Source organism: Saimiri boliviensis, chromosome 2, assembly GCF_048565385.1.
Source record: "Saimiri boliviensis isolate mSaiBol1 chromosome 2, mSaiBol1.pri, whole genome shotgun sequence".
NCBI classification, from domain to species: Eukaryota; Metazoa; Chordata; class Mammalia; order Primates; family Cebidae; genus Saimiri; species Saimiri boliviensis.
The window spans coordinates 150007805-150025514 of NC_133450.1; the positions used below are offsets into that span (position 1 = coordinate 150007805).

The 17710-nt window shown below is 35.2% G+C and overlaps 1 protein-coding gene across 3 annotated transcripts in view; it reads right to left on the minus strand.

The window, feature by feature from the left end:
- TMC1 (transmembrane channel like 1) overlaps window positions 1-17710 on the minus strand; it is a 475132-nt gene that overhangs the window by 128612 nt on the left and 328810 nt on the right. For all 3 annotated transcript variants that reach the window (XM_074394669.1, XM_074394667.1, XM_074394668.1), the window contains 2 exons: window positions 10462-10509; window positions 4950-5112 (listed from right to left, as the gene is read on the minus strand). In XM_074394669.1, coding sequence (XP_074250770.1) covers window positions 4950-5112; window positions 10462-10509 — 211 coding nt within the window. The remainder of the gene's footprint in view (window positions 1-4949; window positions 5113-10461; window positions 10510-17710) is intronic.

Below are 17710 nucleotides of genomic sequence, written 5' to 3' on the forward strand. Positions count from 1 at the left end.
GTACACTCTTCTAAGATACAATGATGATTGTTTCTATTTTAATTAATTGGTGTTTATCATATAGAAGCCTATGATGCTGTGCAGTCATGGCATAAAATATTTCAGGATTTTTTTACTGCATCTATATCCAGTTTTTTTTTAATTTGGCAATTAGAATGATATGTGGGTTAGTTTGTCTTAGGAGGTAAAGATGTGCTTTAATAAAAAATGATTACAATTGTTTCCATGCAAACATAGAAATAACTCGAAACTACATAGATAACAGTTTTAATGAAATATTTTTAGAAACTTCAATAAAATAAAATAGATGCCAAGAAATTATCAGTAATAAAGTCAATTAGAAAAAAAAACCTTTAAGATTAATGATTTAATTGCTTGATATGTTAAGCCTTTAACTTGTCAATTGTTTCAAAATAATTCATAATATTTATGTGCAATTACCTTAAAGCTTTACACTACTGAACTTCCATTAAGAATCACATGTAAAACCACATCTCTAATCCAGCATCATCAAAGAATGAAAAAATGATCTCTATGATGTGTGGATTTGCCAGGTAACTAAACCTATATGCTAACTTTCAGAAATCCTTTAATGGAAACCATTCTAACCCTAATTAAACAGTTTATAAGTTCAGCCTGTCCAAATTCTAAGTCCTTTAAAAATCATATGAATTGTCTTTAGTAATTAATCCCTTCTGTAATTATCCCTTTGAGAACAGTTTTCTCTTCTCTGAGACTCCACGCTACTCTGGGACACATATACTGTCTTATGTCATAATGATTTGTATCTAAGTGGCCTCTCTATATTACAGACTTTTGAAAATGCAAGATTGCAGGCAATTACATGTTCATATCCAAGTATCCCAAAGATGTTAGCAACTTAGGTTGCACAAAAGTAAAGGAAGATAAATACTTATTGAATAAACACATGTGAATAAGTACTTATTGAATAAACAAAACTTTTCTGGAGAGTTCAGGGTTATCATCATAACCCAGTGCTCAGAGTACACTAAAATATAACAATGACCTCTGAGATTATTATGGTATGGAAAGACATTTATTCCTATACTAAATGATCCCAGACTGGTATATTTTTTAAGTCTCTGTTGTTAATTGTTTATTTCACCAGGAGGATCATGCTGTGTTACAGGGCACAGTTGTCGAGACATAAGTTACCCTCAAATATGAAAGTAATTAAAATACTTTTCTAAACAGCATTACAGGAAACCTGCTTTTCTAGAATAACTCAAGAAAGGACTAATCATATTAAAAGCCATAGGCATGCTTCATCTAAATTTTCAAGCTAATCTGTGCAAGAATGGCTTTCTATCTTAAGTATGATATATTTAAACAACAGTTGTTAGGAAGAAGAAGGCATAATATGCTGAATTTCTCACTGCAATGAATATATTACTTATTCTCTTAAAACTGGGTCAGGAAAAGCCTGTAATATTACTGGAAATACTCCAAAATGTCTAACAAGGCACTGTTTTTTTAACTGCCTCCAAAGATAGTTAGCATTACAACCTTGGTTTTAGTTGGTTTTAAATGTTGTGTCAATGCAAGGGAAATTCCCTGAGGCATTATTTAAATATTTAAATAAAAAAGACCCTGAATTAATTAACCTAAATAAATGTGCCCTGATTTGCCTACCAATCTTTCTCAAAAATATTATCTAAGATTTTCTTTAAAAAAAGATGTTTATCTTCAAAATGAACAATAGAAAATAGACTCTAAAATAGAGAACAGAACTATCAATAATCACAACTAATTTCTTATACTATTTATAATAGATGCACAAATTGTAGCAGCAGAAATACAATCTGTAAAACATATGGAGGCAGTTTGGTTATGTGGAAGAGTGGGACATAAGGAATCTTGATTCTCAAGATCAGAATGAACGTAAGGCCAGCTAGGGAGAGACACTGTCACAGGCACAAGATCCAGTTGCTTCACATGGCCCCATTTCCTACAGGTTGAGCAGCTGCCATGAGGGCCATCAGCAGGTGAAGAGAGCAAAGGAATTCCTGCCCAACTCATCTTTGTAAAATGATTTTTTTTGAAGCATAAGTAGGAAAAGCAAATTTTGGAACACAACCTATATCATGAATACATCAATTGGTGATATTTTCTCAGTGAAATACCACTGTCAGAAAGCATAAGCTTTGCTAAATAGGAACTGTTACTATATAATAATGGAACTAACAATCACAGTAACATTGTGTTGCATTTTATTTTTGAAAGGAATAGAGCATGAAGATACTTTAAAAGCAGATATAAATTAAAAATACTAGAGTCAAAATTTAAAATAAAATTTTGTCTTGGTATGCAAAAGAGAGAAAGGGGAAGCTGGGGAAGAGAAGAAGGAAAACTAAGACATGAAGTAGATGGGGTTATTCTTATCTAAAAGAAGCTGTTGTATGTTAATACTAAGCTTCTCTACTTAACAAATTTTTCATACAATTTTTTAAAATTGCATTTTAGGTTTTGGGGTACATGTGAAGAACACGCAAGATTGTTGCATAGGTACACACATGGCAGTGTAATTTGCTGCCTTCCTCCCCTTCACCTATATCTGGCATTTCTCCCCATACTATCTCTCCCCACCTCCCCACTCCCCTGTCCCTCCCCCACTTCCCCCCAGTGTGTAGTGCTCCCCTCCCCATGTCCATGTGTTCTCATTGTTCAACACCTGCCTATGTGTGAGAACATGCAGTGTTTGATTTTCCGCTCTTATGTCAGTTTGCTGAGAATGATGGTTTCCAGGTTCATCCATCTCCCTACAAAGGACACGAACTCATCGTTTTTGATGGCTGCATAATATTCCATGGTGTCTATGTGCCACATATCCAGTCTACCATCGATGGGCATTTGGGTTGGTTCCAAGTCTTTGCTATTTGTAAACAGGGCTGCAATGAATATTTGTGTGCATGTGTCCTTATAGTAGAACGATTTATAATCCTTGGATATATACCTAGTAATGGGATTGCTGGGTCAAATGGAATTTCTATTTTTAGGTCCTTAAGGAATCGCCACACTGTCTTCCACAATGGTTGAACTACTTTACGCTCCCACCAACAGTGTAAGAGTGTTCCTATTTCTCTACATCCTCTCCAGCATCTGTTGTCTCCAGATTTTTTAATGATCGCCATTCTAACTGGCGTGAGATGGTATCTCAATGTAGTTTTGATTTGCATTTCTCTAATGACCAGTGATGATGAGCATTTTTTCTGAATAGACCAATAACAAGGTCTGAAGTTGAGGCAGCAATTAAGAGTCTTCCACCCAAAAAAAGCCCAGGTCCAGATGGGTTCACAGCTGAATTCTACCAGACATACAAAGAAGAGCTGGTACCATTCCTTCTGAAACTATTCCAAATAATCCAAAAAGAGGGAATCCTTCCCAAATCATTTTATGAGACAAACATCCTGATACCAAAATCCGGCAGAGATTCAACAAGAAAAGAAAACTTCAGGCCAATATCCATGATGATCACAGATGCAAAAATCTTCAATAAAATACCGGCAAACTGATTGCAATAGCACATCAAAAAGCTTATCCACCATGATCAAGTAGGCTTCATCCCGGGGATGCAAGGCTGGTTCAACATACGCAAGTCTATAAACATAATTCACCACATAAACAGAACCAAAGACAAAAACCACATGATTATCTCAATTGATACAGAGAAGGCGTTTGACAAAATTCAACAGCCCTTTATGCTAAAAACCCTCAATAAACAAGGTATTGATGGAATGTATCTCAAAATAATAAAAGCTATTTACGACAAACCAACAGCCAATATCATACTGAATGGGCAAAAACTGGAAGCATTCTATTTGAAATCTGGCACTAGACAAGGATGCCCTCTCTCACCACTCCTATTCAATATAGTACTAGAAGTTCTAGCCAGAGCAATCAGAAATAAGAAAAAGAAATAAAGGGTATTCAAATAGGAAAGGAGGAAGTCAAATTGTCTCTCTTTGCTGATGACATGATTGTATATCTAGAAGACCCCATTGTCTCAGCCCAAAATCTCCTGAAACTGATAAGCAACTTCAGCAAAGTCTCAGGATACAAAATCAATGTGCAAAAATCACAAGCATTCCTATACACCAATAACAGACTTAAAGAGAGCCAAATCAAGAACGAACTGCCATTCACAATTGCTACAAAGAGAATTAAGTACCTAGGAATACAACTAACAAGGAACGTAAAGGACCTCTTCAAGGAGAACTACAAGCCATTGCTCAAGGAAATAAGAGAGGACACAAACAGATGGAGAAACATTCCATGTTCATGGTTAGGAAAAATATATTATTCTGCACAAAGTCAGCATTCAGTAAAATGTTTTCCAGTGGAACTGAAAGATATTGAGTTGTACTAAAAAGAAAATGACAACCCAAATCCTCTGTAACAGGGGCTACCACACTTTCTTTCTGTAAAGGGCCAAATGGTTAATATTTTAGGCTTTGAGTGCCATATACAACTCTGTCCCATATTCATCTTTGCTTTTTGTTAATAGCCCTTTAAAGCTGTAAAAACCATTCTTAGCTCTTGGGCTGGATTTAGCCATAATTTGCCAAACCCTGCTCTGAAAGAAAAAATGGTATGTGCTCACTATTTAGAAGTTTCTACTTAACCTAGATAACAATACATATAAGTAGTGGGATAATTTTTAAATCTTTAAATTAACTGTAATATGTCAATGACCTATGATAATTTAGATCCTTCAAAAGGGAATTTCTCATGGTCCATTTTAAATATATATTCATTTTTAAATTCTATTTTAACTATTAAAATACATTTACTTAAGTAGAATAAAAAGTATCATCAGATTAAGGCTGTCTTTCTAAAATAGTTTTAATTACCAATTTTAAGGTCAAAGAGTGTCTAAAAGGAGTGATCTTTTTCAGCATTGGAGCTTTTGGAAGAATATCAGAACTTACGCTCCTCTCTTTAGCCTCCTCCTCCTCTCTTTTTCTCTTGCCTTCCTTGTTTCTTCATCCTCTGGTTCAGGTTCTGGGTCATCCTCATTGATAACATCTCTGGTCCGTTTCCTCTTTGGTCTCAAGCTCTCTCTTCGAGGTAGTTTATCTTCCTCCTCTTCACCTAAACAGAGAGGTTGATTCAGTGAGCAATGTCAGAAAACGCTTCCTCCTACTAGCAAGTTTATTCTTAGTTTTTAATAACTACTGTTACACATCTGACGGCACAATCTAGCAATTCTCCACATCATGATAAGGTACATCATGGCATACATATTTCATAGTCCATCATTTAAATAAATGTATCTAGATTTCCATTTCCATTGTGATTCATTGACTCAGATACATGAATGTGGATTCCCAAATTTTAGCATGTTTTTGAAGAAGTTCTAGTCTTCATTTACTTGAGTAACTAAATAGTTTGGTGATTAATATCATACCATAACCTCTAAGACTTTTCAAATAAGTCCAAGTTTAGAGATTACCATTCCATTACATAATTGTTGAGTGATTAACCACTTCATATTTACTACTACTTCTATCTTAGCACAAAGAAGAGAAATGTTAAAAAGATGCTACAAACTAGAATAATTTTGGAGAAACTCATTCAGCCCTGAAGTTTCCTCGCCATTTAAATTTTCTTCATTCTTGATTCTAAATATTTTTCTCCTTTTTTCTAAATATTTGTTTTCTTTCCCTTAAAAAAAAGTACTAAGCACACTTGCTTGGTCATTTATTTCTTATGAATAGAAATAGGTAATTTATAAATATACATTTGATGTAAAATTGAGAATATGACAGCATTATTTTGTTTAATCAGCAACTAACAATCAATTCCTCATATTTTTGTAACTTTTTAGGATCCTTCCAGGCAAAGAATAGAGAGATAATTAAGATAAAAGATAAACTTTCCTTCACAAAGTTTGTAACATAACATTACTACTTCAGCTTCATTTCTATTGCTCCTAATTTCTTCTAACATTTAGCATAAACTATTGTAAAAAAATAAATATTACAGTTATCATTATCCTCTTAAAAAGAGGCTACCATAGGAAAAAAAAATTATGCTTCAATGGAAAACTATGAATTATCTGTAGCATACCTTTCTGTGTTACCTGATTCTGATTTTATGGAAACTACATGACAACGATGAAAATTATACATAGCCATATAGCAATACAAAACACTTCTTATCTGTAGACATCCAAATAAACTCTTTCCAATGGAGAGACAAGACCCCTTTCAAAAAACAACTTTGCCTTCATTTGTATAATCATTTCAATATTTATTATCTATTAATGTACCTATGCTTTGGACTTTCCTTTGAACTGATTATAGTATCTCAAAATTTTTTTATTAGTTAAATATGTTCTTTTCACATATGTGTGAGCAATCATTTTGTATTTTCAAAATTATCTTTAATTACCACTTGTTAAAACTTGTTTATTGATATTTCAGGTTTAAGATCTAAATATTACCTATATTACTAAATGTCAGGTGGCAGAAAGAGAAACAGAATAACTTTTTTTTTTGAGACACAGTTTTGCTCTGTCACTCCAGCCTGGAGTGCAATCAGGCTGTAGCACAATAGCACAATCTCAGCTCACTGCAACCTCCACCTCCAGGGTTCAAATGATTCTCCTGTCTCAGTCTCCTGAGTAGGTAGGATTACAGGCATGCGCCACCACACCAGCTAATTTTTTGTATTTTTAGTAGAGAAAGGGTTTCACCATGTTGGCCAGGCTGGTCTTGAACTCCTGGCCTCAAGTGATTCACTAACACAGCACCATACAGTTGGGCAGAAACTACCATCTCCCAGTTTCTCCCTGGGGAAGGGAGAAAACAACTGAACCATGTGTCCAATATTCTGTTTTTTCTGGGGCTTCCCAAGGGACTGGTTTCTGTCTTGCCAGAATCTGAGTACTGACCGGAAAAGACCTCTGGCTGGGAACCAATGAAAGCAAAGATAGCCATTTTAATAGTATGCCAGCACTCACAATAGCCCCTCCCACAACTTAGAGTGACCAGATGATAAACACCAAATCTGCACCTCTGTCTGGGGAGGACAAGAGTTGGGTAGGGCATCCAACACTCCAACTTCTGGAAAGGATGAATGAAGAACTGGTTAATGTCCCACTTATCTCCTAGAACACTAACAGGACCCAGCTCTAGATGGCCCAGGGTCATGGAGAACAAAAGTGAAGTTTTGAACTAGTTTGTACTCATTCATCAAAGCCCCTTACCCCAGTTCAGTGTGACATAACTGGCAAGAATGCCAGCCCTTGACTTACCCTGAAATGGGACAAAAAAGACTGAAATATATATTCAATGTGCAGACTTTTCAGGAGGCTGCCTAAGGGAATGGCCAATCTCAGAGCATGGACAGGACCCAGCATACTGTTGATGCCTGGGGGCCATTGGAAACAAACAAACAAAAAAAGAATTCAGGACATGCTGCTTCCCCAGAAGACACATGTTATGACAGAAGGACAGGACACTGGAGGGAAGAAAAGATTATGAATTCTTAAAAAGAAAAAGATCAACTGAAAATCCCTCTTATTGAGAATTTACACACACAAGTCCAGAGAGGATGCATACATAGGAAATGTTTGAGAGGCCCAAGAATCTCTGGCCTGCCTCACTGGTCAAAGTCTTCTCCTATATAAATCTTGTCCTTATCCTGAAGACTAGGAAAAGAATCTGTTTTTTTCTAATATACAGGTACCAACACACAAACACACACACACACACACAATCAAGAAAAATAAAGAAACAGGAAAACATGCCCCAACTAGAGAAAAAGATAAAGCTCCAGAAACTAGCCCTAATATGACGGAGATATATGAATTGACTTAACAGACTATTAAAAATAACTCATAAAGATGCTCAACAAAGTCAGAAAAAAGATGCATGAACAAAGTAAGAATTTAAACATAGAAACAAAAATATAAAAATAACCAAAGATAAATATTGAAGAGTATTAGAAAATAACTGAACACAATAACTGAAGAATACAATAAGTAAAATTCACTACAGAGGCCCAACAGCACACTAGATCAAGCAGAAGAAAGAATTACCAAACTGAAAAATAGGGTATTTGAAATTATACAGTTAGAAGAGCAAAAGCATAAAAAAAATAAGAAAGACTGTAGAAAGTTTTATGAGGGATCAACAAGCAGACTATATATATACTATGAGAGTATATATATACTCATATATATATATATATATGTGTGTATATATATATATATATATATATATATATATATATATATATATCGTATATATACTATGAGAGTTCTGAAGGAGAATAAAAGAAAGAAAAGGACAGCAAAACTATTGAAAGAAATTGATAGCCAAAATCTTCCCAAATCTGGGGAAGGAAATGGACCTCCAGATTCAGAAAGCCCATAGACCCTAAATTATATAAATCCAAATAAATCTACACAAAGACATATTATACTTAAATTGTCAGAAGTTGAAGACAAGACAGAATTTTGAAAAAAACAGGAAGTCAACTTGTTGTGTACAAGGAAACCTTCATAAAACTATAGGTGATTTCTTAGCAGAAACTATGCAGGCCAGAACAAAGTGGGATGATATTTTCAAAGTGCTGAAAAGAAAAAAAAACCTGTCAACCAAGAATACTATACTCAGCAAATCTGTACTTTATAAATGAGGGAGAAATAAAGACTCTCAGACAAACAAAACCTAAGTTAATTACCCCTAGACTTTTCTTACAAGTAATGCTAAAGGAAGTTCTTTATGTTGAAATGAGAGGACACTAAACAGCAAGACAAAATTACATGAAAATATAAAACTCTCTGGTAAAATAAATATATAGACAAATACAGGATACTATAATACTTTAATGACAGTATATAGATAACTTTTAATTTTATTATAAAAGTAAAATAAGTATTCAAAGTAACTATAAAATATGTTAATGAATGCATAATATAAAAATATGCAAATCAAGAGATCAATAACATTAAGTGTCAGGGAAAGTAAAAGTGTAGTTGTAGTATGCAATTGAGTTTAAATTGTTTTCTGCTTAATATAGGACTTTTATAATTATGAAATGTTGAACATAAGTCCCATGGTAACCACAATAAAATTTATCCAAAAGATACACAAAGAAAAAGAGAAATGAATCAAAGTATATCACTATAATAAAAATCAATAAAACAGAGAATAGCACAATATAAAAAAGGGACAAAAGAGTTTTAAGACAAAAAACAATGAACAAAATGGCAAAAGTAAGTCTTGCTCTATCAATAATAACTTTAAATTTAAGTGGATTGAACTTCCCAATCAAAAGGCATAAAGTGGCTAAATGGATTAAAAAACAAAGTTTAAAAAACAAGGTCTAACTATATTCTAACTACAAAAGACTCACTTTAGATTTAAGGACACACATAGGCTAAAAGTGAAGGGATGGAAAATGATAATGCCATGCCAATGGTAGCTAAAAAATAACAGGAGTGGCTTTAGTTATATCAGACAAAATATACTTGTAGTATAAACTGTCATAAGCAACAAATAAGGACATTATATAGTAATAAAAGGGTCAATTTACCAGGAAGATATCACAATCATAAGTATATATGCATTCAACATCAGAACATCTAAATTTATAAACTAACCAAACTAAAGAGAGAAAATACAGAGCAATATAATTATAGGAGGACACTTCAATACTCTACATTCCATAATGGATAGAGCATCTAACTGAAAATCAATAAGGAAATAGCAGACATGAATAACATTATAGATCAAATGGACTTAGCAGACATACACAGAACATTCTACCCAGTAGCAGCAGAATGAACATTCTTCTCAAACGCATAAAATATTACTCTAACATTCTCTCTGCCCTGTCTGTGTAAAAACTGGTCATAATGAAATCATCTGGCCTACCATGAGTGTAAATCATAAGACCCTCGTTCCAAAGAGGGTCCTGCCCCATACCCAGAAGAAAGAAATGCATGCTTAAAGAGGCCAAGAAGAATCTATGCAGACAGCCTTGTGGCATTTCTCCATTCAGAATGTAAATATTAGATTATACTCCTTTTGTCCAATCATATTTCTATACTGCTGTCCATACTTTGTTGAACCTAAGGATAAAAATAAACAAATTTTTCTATCTTTGGGTCTTCATCCTAAGGGTTTAATGAATACATGTTCTATAAATTTATATGCCTTTTATTCTATTAATATGCCTTTTGCTTGTTGATTTTTCAGCAAACATTCAAGAGACAAAGGTGTTGGCCCTTAAAATGCCAATTGAATAGAATCTAGAGTGGGGATTCTGCTCGCTGAACTTGATTCCTCCTGTGAGACCATGAAAAATTATCCACACACACTTCTGCTTATATGTGCTAGCTCAAGGCTACAAGATAAGAGGATAAATCCCTTGAATTCACTGGTATTCCATAGGAAACATATCCCAGGTGGGCCCATCATCACTTACTTGAGCTTTCCTCAGTATCGTCTTCTTTTTCCTCCACTTTGATTTGTACTGTTGAGGAAAGAAAAGAGTACAGCAATTATTTAAATGCCTGTATAATTGTTAGCAAGTGGTTTTTACTTTTATTGTTTTTATCATAATGTTTCTGTGCAGTCAGTAAAAATTTTCCATAAACTTGTCAAAATGAGTATGATTTATTAAAGTTATACAGCTACAGCATCTTATAGAATGCCATATAAAGATTTTTCTATCTCATTATCTTCAGGGATTTGCAAAGCCCCATTCAAAATTATAAGTTATCAGCTCAATTCAAAATAACTTCAACTGAAATAAATTCTGTATTTCAATAGTTGAACTTGGGGTTTGTTGGGTTATTTTATTTCATGAGAAATTGAATTGTTAATAAAGCTATATCCACATGCCCAAGCCAATTAGGTTAATAACCAAATTAACTACTTAAAAATAGAGAATAATCTATTCCAACCACTTTTACCAAGCATGAAAAAGTCTTTAGAAAAATGCTTAAAGCCAGATCTTTTTAATTTCAATTATTTTTATAGGTGTTATATTAATAAAGCCTAAATTTCCCAATATGTAACTCCCCGTGGCAATGCGGAGATAGGTAATTTTACAGTTCTTTCCAAGACAAAGAACACTTTCTCTGTTTCTCACCCCATACTCTTTTTGTCCAATCATATTTCTACACTCCTGTCCATACTTTGTAACAGAAGTATAGAACAAAAAAGAGCTTGTTTATGGTTTTGCTTCCAGTTTATAAAGACATATAAAGCTTTTATAAAATTTTTAATGCTATAGTAATATGAAAAAATATATTTATTGGCATGTTTTTTCTCTTAACTTAATGTCCTTTCATCACAGGTTTCTTGCCTTGGAAAAATTAGAATATTTCTTAAAAATCAAAGTCTATTAACTTACTTATGAAACATGAATTTTATAATATTTTTATTTAAGATGGAATGGCATTTGTCCAAAAAAGCAAAGATGACAAACAATGTTGCTGTGAACAGATGAAACCACCTCTGGTTTTGTTTCTGTTCACTCACTGTCAAAGGTTATTATTCAGAACTTGACAGGCATATTGAAAAGGCAACACATGCCAAGAGTGTAAATTCCATTCACAAAGAAAATTATTGTAAAAGCACTTTTTGCTTTAAACAGCATCTGTGTAAAAAATTTTAGGATATGCAAAAATGTTATCACTCAACATCAGCCACAGAATGTGAAAATAAATGTTCTTTTGTTCAAAGTGAACATATGCCTTCTGCTGCTGGCTACAACTGAATCTACACAGGACAAAGATCTTTATGTCACTACTGAGAGTTTGCAATAATGAAGGCAGATACGTCTAAGGAGATATTCTACATTCCACAGTAGGTCATGGTCTTTTATTTGCAATTAATATCACCAGTAAGCTTCTTCAGTCAAAGAAAGATTCCCTAGGAAAGAATTTTAATGATATAAGATTAGCATTGGAGCAGGGTCTTATCAGTTATATATAAAGAAGAAACAGCTGAGGACAAATAGCAAATGCTGACCCACAGTCTACTTTGCAATATGCATAGCCAAAGCAAATTTTCAAAGCATTTGTACAATGTATTAGGCTGATTTGTAATGATTATTTCACCAGAATGTGATTATATAAAGTTAATTAAATAAAATAGGAAAACTACTAAATGAATAAAAATAAAAGCAAATCTTTAGGAAGGATCATATATTAAATAAAAACAGCGGAATAAGGTATCCCAAGCTAAGGAGATAAGCAACGACTCAGTTTTCGCCAATAACCAAGGGGGAGAAACAGCAGTGCTAGAGACATGACTCATCTCTGGCACAGAAAGAATAGTTATAAACAACCATTGAATAAAAACTAAAAATCATAAGGGAAGATATTCCCTGTGGTGGCAAGTAAAGAACAAAACAGAGCTATGACTTCTCAGTGATGCAAAGAAGAATGCTGCAGAAATGACCAATTCCCTCCTCTTGAGTTGGTTTTCCAACAGTGATTCTGGTCTGTGCATGATCGTGTCCACATTCTCATTAGGTGGTTTCTTTGCTTAACAGCATTCCTTTGTCTGATAATGGAACAGTCATTTTTTTGTAGTCATTGTGATAATACTGTTCTTTTCTTGAGTGAAACCCTCAGCAAAGGTGTCATCAGCATCAAGAACTAAATAGCAGCACTCTGACCAGGAGATTTAAGACACTATCAAGATCCTTAGACCAAGCTTGATTTTAATTGAACATTATTCAGCCTGAAAAGTAACTATCAGCACTGGCTTACATTGCCTGCAACTTAAAGCAATGCTGAAGGATCACATTAAAAACTCCCTCCAAGATAAAAACCTGTGCAAAGAGATAACTAGGAACACTTGAATAGGAGCTACAAACTATTTCCTTTCTCAGACAATCTTTGGGAAGTCCTGTTGCCATCACTTCTCTCAGCAATCCCTAGTACCTTACCCCCAATCATATGATCTCCTCATGCCATGGCTGCTCCCCAATACCTATTGATCATGCACTTTAAAAATAACCTTCTCTCCTGGGGAGTGATGGGGGGACAGTGAAAGAAGAGGAGGGGAAGTCTGTCAAAATGTTGGAGGCAGCAAGCAAAACTGCATTGAAGTATGTGTAGTTAAAAGAGGAATATGCAATAGGAGCAGATGAACTCCTAGGCAACCCAGATCCTCATTTCATGCAGATAGACTTGGTAATTAAAAACAGTAAAAGGAAACAACAGCAAAATGTCACATTTCAGAGGCATAGGAGTCGTTCAGACAAGTGGATGTTGTTCTGGGCTTTCTTTTTTAATCTATAATGCTGAAAGTAGTTTATGCTTCCTTAGGATAACACAGTGACCAGGTGGCCAGAAGAGTTTAATGGTATTGCCTTTTTCTCTAATCCACATTTACCTCTTGAAGCAATGTTTGTAGCTCCAGGTTATTGTTTGAGAAACTGAAAATTCACTTATTGAATTACCATTTATTGTGCACTCACAAAGGAATAGAAAATGCTCTTGGATAGGAGTTTGAAGACAGTAAAAGAAAATACCGCTGCCTTTAATGAGTCTTACTATTTGATGCAAAAGAATGATTTTATAGGCCCGGCATAGTGGCTCATGCCTGTAATCCCAGCACTTTGGGAGGCCAAGGTGGGTGGATCACTTGAGGTCAGGAGTTCAAGACCAGCTTGACTAACATGGTGAAATCCTATCTCTACTAAAAATACAAAAAAATTAGCTGGGCATGGTGGTGTACGCCTGTAACGCCAGCTACTCAGGAAGCTGAGGCAGGAGAATCGCTTGAACCCAGGAGGAAGAGGTTGCAGTGAGCCAAGATTGTGCCACTGTACTCCAGCCTGGGCCACAGAGTGAGACTCCCTCTCAAAAAAATAAAATAAAATAAGAATGACTTTAAAACAATAAGGTTTGAGATTAGGTATGGATATCTTATGTAGTCTACTTAACAGCAATGCATTATCTAGCTCTTTTGTGTTTCTTCACAGGATTTTTTTTTCTGTATGAGGAACATCAACATTGACTCTTCTCATACAAATTGGATGTCTATTACCACAAACAAAACTTTCTTGACAGGGATATTGTTAATCAGTGGCATGACAGGCACAAATGAACCCATGTCACCCCTGTAGGGTGTAATGTGGGATGTGGGAGAAATAGAAAAATAAGAATAACCACAGGTTCTTTGCTTAAGCACCTGAAGAATGGAATTGCAGGAAAAGAAGATGGAAGACTATAGGGAGAATAGCTTAGTTAGGCACTTTTAAAGATCAGGAGTTTAATCAGACCCATTGGATTTCAGGTGCCTTCTAGACATCCAAGCACGACATTAAGTAGGCAGTTGAGTATTTGAGCCTGGAGTTCAAAAGAAAGGCTTGGACTGGAAGTATGACTCAGGGAATTAGCAGCACATAGAGAGTATTTAAAGTTGTAAGAACAGATGAGAACACAAAGAAAATTTGTGTCAACAAAACAGAAAAAGGAGTCTCAAAATGGTGAGGAATGGGAAAAAAAAGAACTGAAGAGATTAAAAATGAACAATCAGCTCTTAAGCCGAAGGAAAGTCAGAGACTGTGGAAGACAAAAGATGTGCATCAGAGATGTATGGTAAGTTGCCGAGTAAAGTACAATGAAGACTGAAAATTGACCACTGGATTTGACAATGTCGAGACAATGATGATCTCAGCAGTCACAGATTTAGTGTAGTCGTGTGGCATAAAGCTGAATTAAGTGGCTTCATGAGCTGATGGGTAGTGAAGGGATACAGCTATTTTTGCTAGCTGGAATGTTCTTATATGCTGATAAAAAAGATCTAATGAGAATTGAGAAACTGATGATGTAGCCTATAAAATGAATCTCCTGTAATGTTATGCAAACAACAATGAATTAGATTATTAATTCCTCAGTTTTATTTCTGCTTTTGATTTGTCCCTGGGCTGTGCTTCTCCAACTAATACTTTGTTAAAAGACTGAACAACTTACTAATATATCTCTTGCTTATATTGGAGTCCACAATAGTAATTCAAAAGTATGGAACTAAAAAATGGGGTAGGGAGAAGAGAATGAAAAGGAGTGAGAGGAGGAAGGAGAGAAAAAGAAATAAAAGAGTAAATATGGGGTGAGAATTACAGTAAATGATAATGGAAAAGAATAAATATGAAGTAAAATTTTGCATTTTTGTTTTGCTACCTATGACAAATATTTTATATATATGTATATATATACTATATGTGTAACCTCAGGTTAACTAAAATCAGACCACCTCTCTGTACTATTAATATTTTGCTTTAACAAGAATTTGAAGGTGAAAAGCTAGAAAATTGTGAATAAAATAATTCTTTAATATGCTGTATTCCAAAGTGAAATTTGTCATATTTTATAAGGAGAGTATGAGCCTCTTAACAAAAACATAAAATCTCCCCTCTCCAGGGGGAAAAAAAGAGAGAAGAGGGAAGACAGACCAGTGAAACTATAAAAATAAGCTATGGTTTAAAAAAAAAAAAAAAAAAAAAAAAACCTCTTTAAAAGGCAACATTCTTTTGAATACACAGTGTGTAATATTATACTCTGAAAATTCTAGGTATAAGGCCATTCGATAGACCTTCAAATTACTAATTTCTGATTATAGCAATGATAAAAATGGTGGAGATGCATATTTTGATATGAAGAAAATTATACATAAATATGCATGTATACTATATAAGCTATGCCAAGAACAGTATGTAGATGTTTTGCTTTTCTTAAAACCAAACAAGAAGTAAATCAATCCAAATTTCAAAGAATTGAGTAAAGTTAGCTCTAAAGAAGACTAAACAAGAATTGCCGAACAATGAGCCACTTGGATGCTAGATTGAGTCACCGAATCATATTCAGGCATCATCAACACATAGAAAGTGGCCCTTGATACGGTTCAAATTTGTGTCCCTGACAGAATCTCATGTCTAATTGTAATCCCCACTGTTGCAGGAGGGGCCTGGTGGGAGGTGACTGGATTATGGGCACAGACATTCCCTTTGCTGTTCTTGGAATAGTGAGTTCTCATGAGATCTTGTTGTTTAAAAGTATGTAGCACCTCCCCCTTCTCTCTCTTTTTCCTGCTCTGGCCACGTAGGAGGTGCCTCCTTCCTCTTTGCCGTCTGCAGTGATTGTAAGTTTCCTGAGGCCTCCACGAGGAGGCTGGATAGCAAAAAGCAGCCATGCTTTCTATACAGCCTGCAGAACCATGAGTCAATTAAACTTACTTTCTTTACAGGTTACCCGGTCTCCGGTAGTTCTTTTTAGCAGTGCAGGAATGGACTAACGCAGCGCAACTCTCTGAATTTATGATAATACTATTGGTGGTTGTCAAGTAGGGAACTGAAGTTACTCTCCACAAAACAAAATAAAAATAATGGGATGCAATTATTCTTACGCTAGAATAAAATAGACCCAAGATTATTACATCTCACTCAGGTTAACTACACAGCTCCCTTTATTTTTGCTACTTCTAGGTCAGGACAAAAAGAAGCTTATGCCATTTGTTTATAACAATCCCAAGTTCTTCAAATGCTGGTATTAAACATAACATTTCAGAAGCCATTGAATGAAGAGAAAAATTATTTAATTCTTATAACAATCAAATACTTTAATAAACCTGTAAGCTAGAAGACATTTAAAAAATTATCAGAAGTGAGAAACACAGAAATGAGATCATTACACTTAAATATCATCAAAGTATCTGGGGAAAGGATTTAATGAGACAGACCAAAGCTGATATTTCTTCTGTGTGTACTAGTATCTTATCTTCCTTAAGGCTAGTTTTGTGAAAACCAGAGGGTACATACATTCAAAAACACCCTAGTGAAGACTTGTATAATAAATGCCCCCAAAACTGGTCATATTTTCAAACATTACAATATCTTGGAGATACCAAATAGTTATTTTCAATATCTGTGGTTTTAAAACTACAAAGACAATAATAGCTTTTTGTGTTTTTTGTTTGTTTGTTTTTTGGTTTTTTTTTTTGAGATAGGGTCTCTCTCTGTCACGAGGCTGGAGTGCAGTGGTACTGAGGGACTATATTATCTTCTCTTCCCAAGTCCACAAGGGGCGTGGTTTCAAAGGCAGGAACTTCCCAGCTCCATGCCTCCATCCACCTCCCCAATCCAGAACTTAAAGAGTTCTTTGTCTAACTTTCCCAGGCACAGGCTAGGTAAAATTCCAGGTGAGCGTCGTTTAGAAAGCCCGCCAAAAGCTCTGGGGGAGGAGGCTTTAATTGCAGACCAAGCAGCCAATCCAGCATCAGAGTCAAAGATCAATCACTCCAGAGGAAGTGTGAAAGAACTCCTCTCATTGGACAAGAACATGAATGGGGCAGGAATATCTTCAGAGTTAAAACTCCACTGCACCTTGCCTGCACGGATTTCCCTCTCTGGGATCCCTTTCCACAACAGCATGGGGCCTCTCTCTACCTCTCTCTCCCTTCCCCCCTCCCCCAATAAATCACTCTGCAAAACTCTTTGTGTCTGATATTTACTTAACCAGTAAGCTCACAGTGCCTCTGGGGCCTCTCCCCAATTCCTGGGGCCAGGGAGCCTAAAAACCTCAGGCACATCAAATTCGGTGGGGGGGTGGGGGTAGCTAAGCCCTGTCCTGTCCCCCGACCTGGTTATACCTTTGGCGAGCCAGCCAGGAGAAGACTTAGAAGCAGTTTAAGTGTATCGGACCACTCTCACTTGC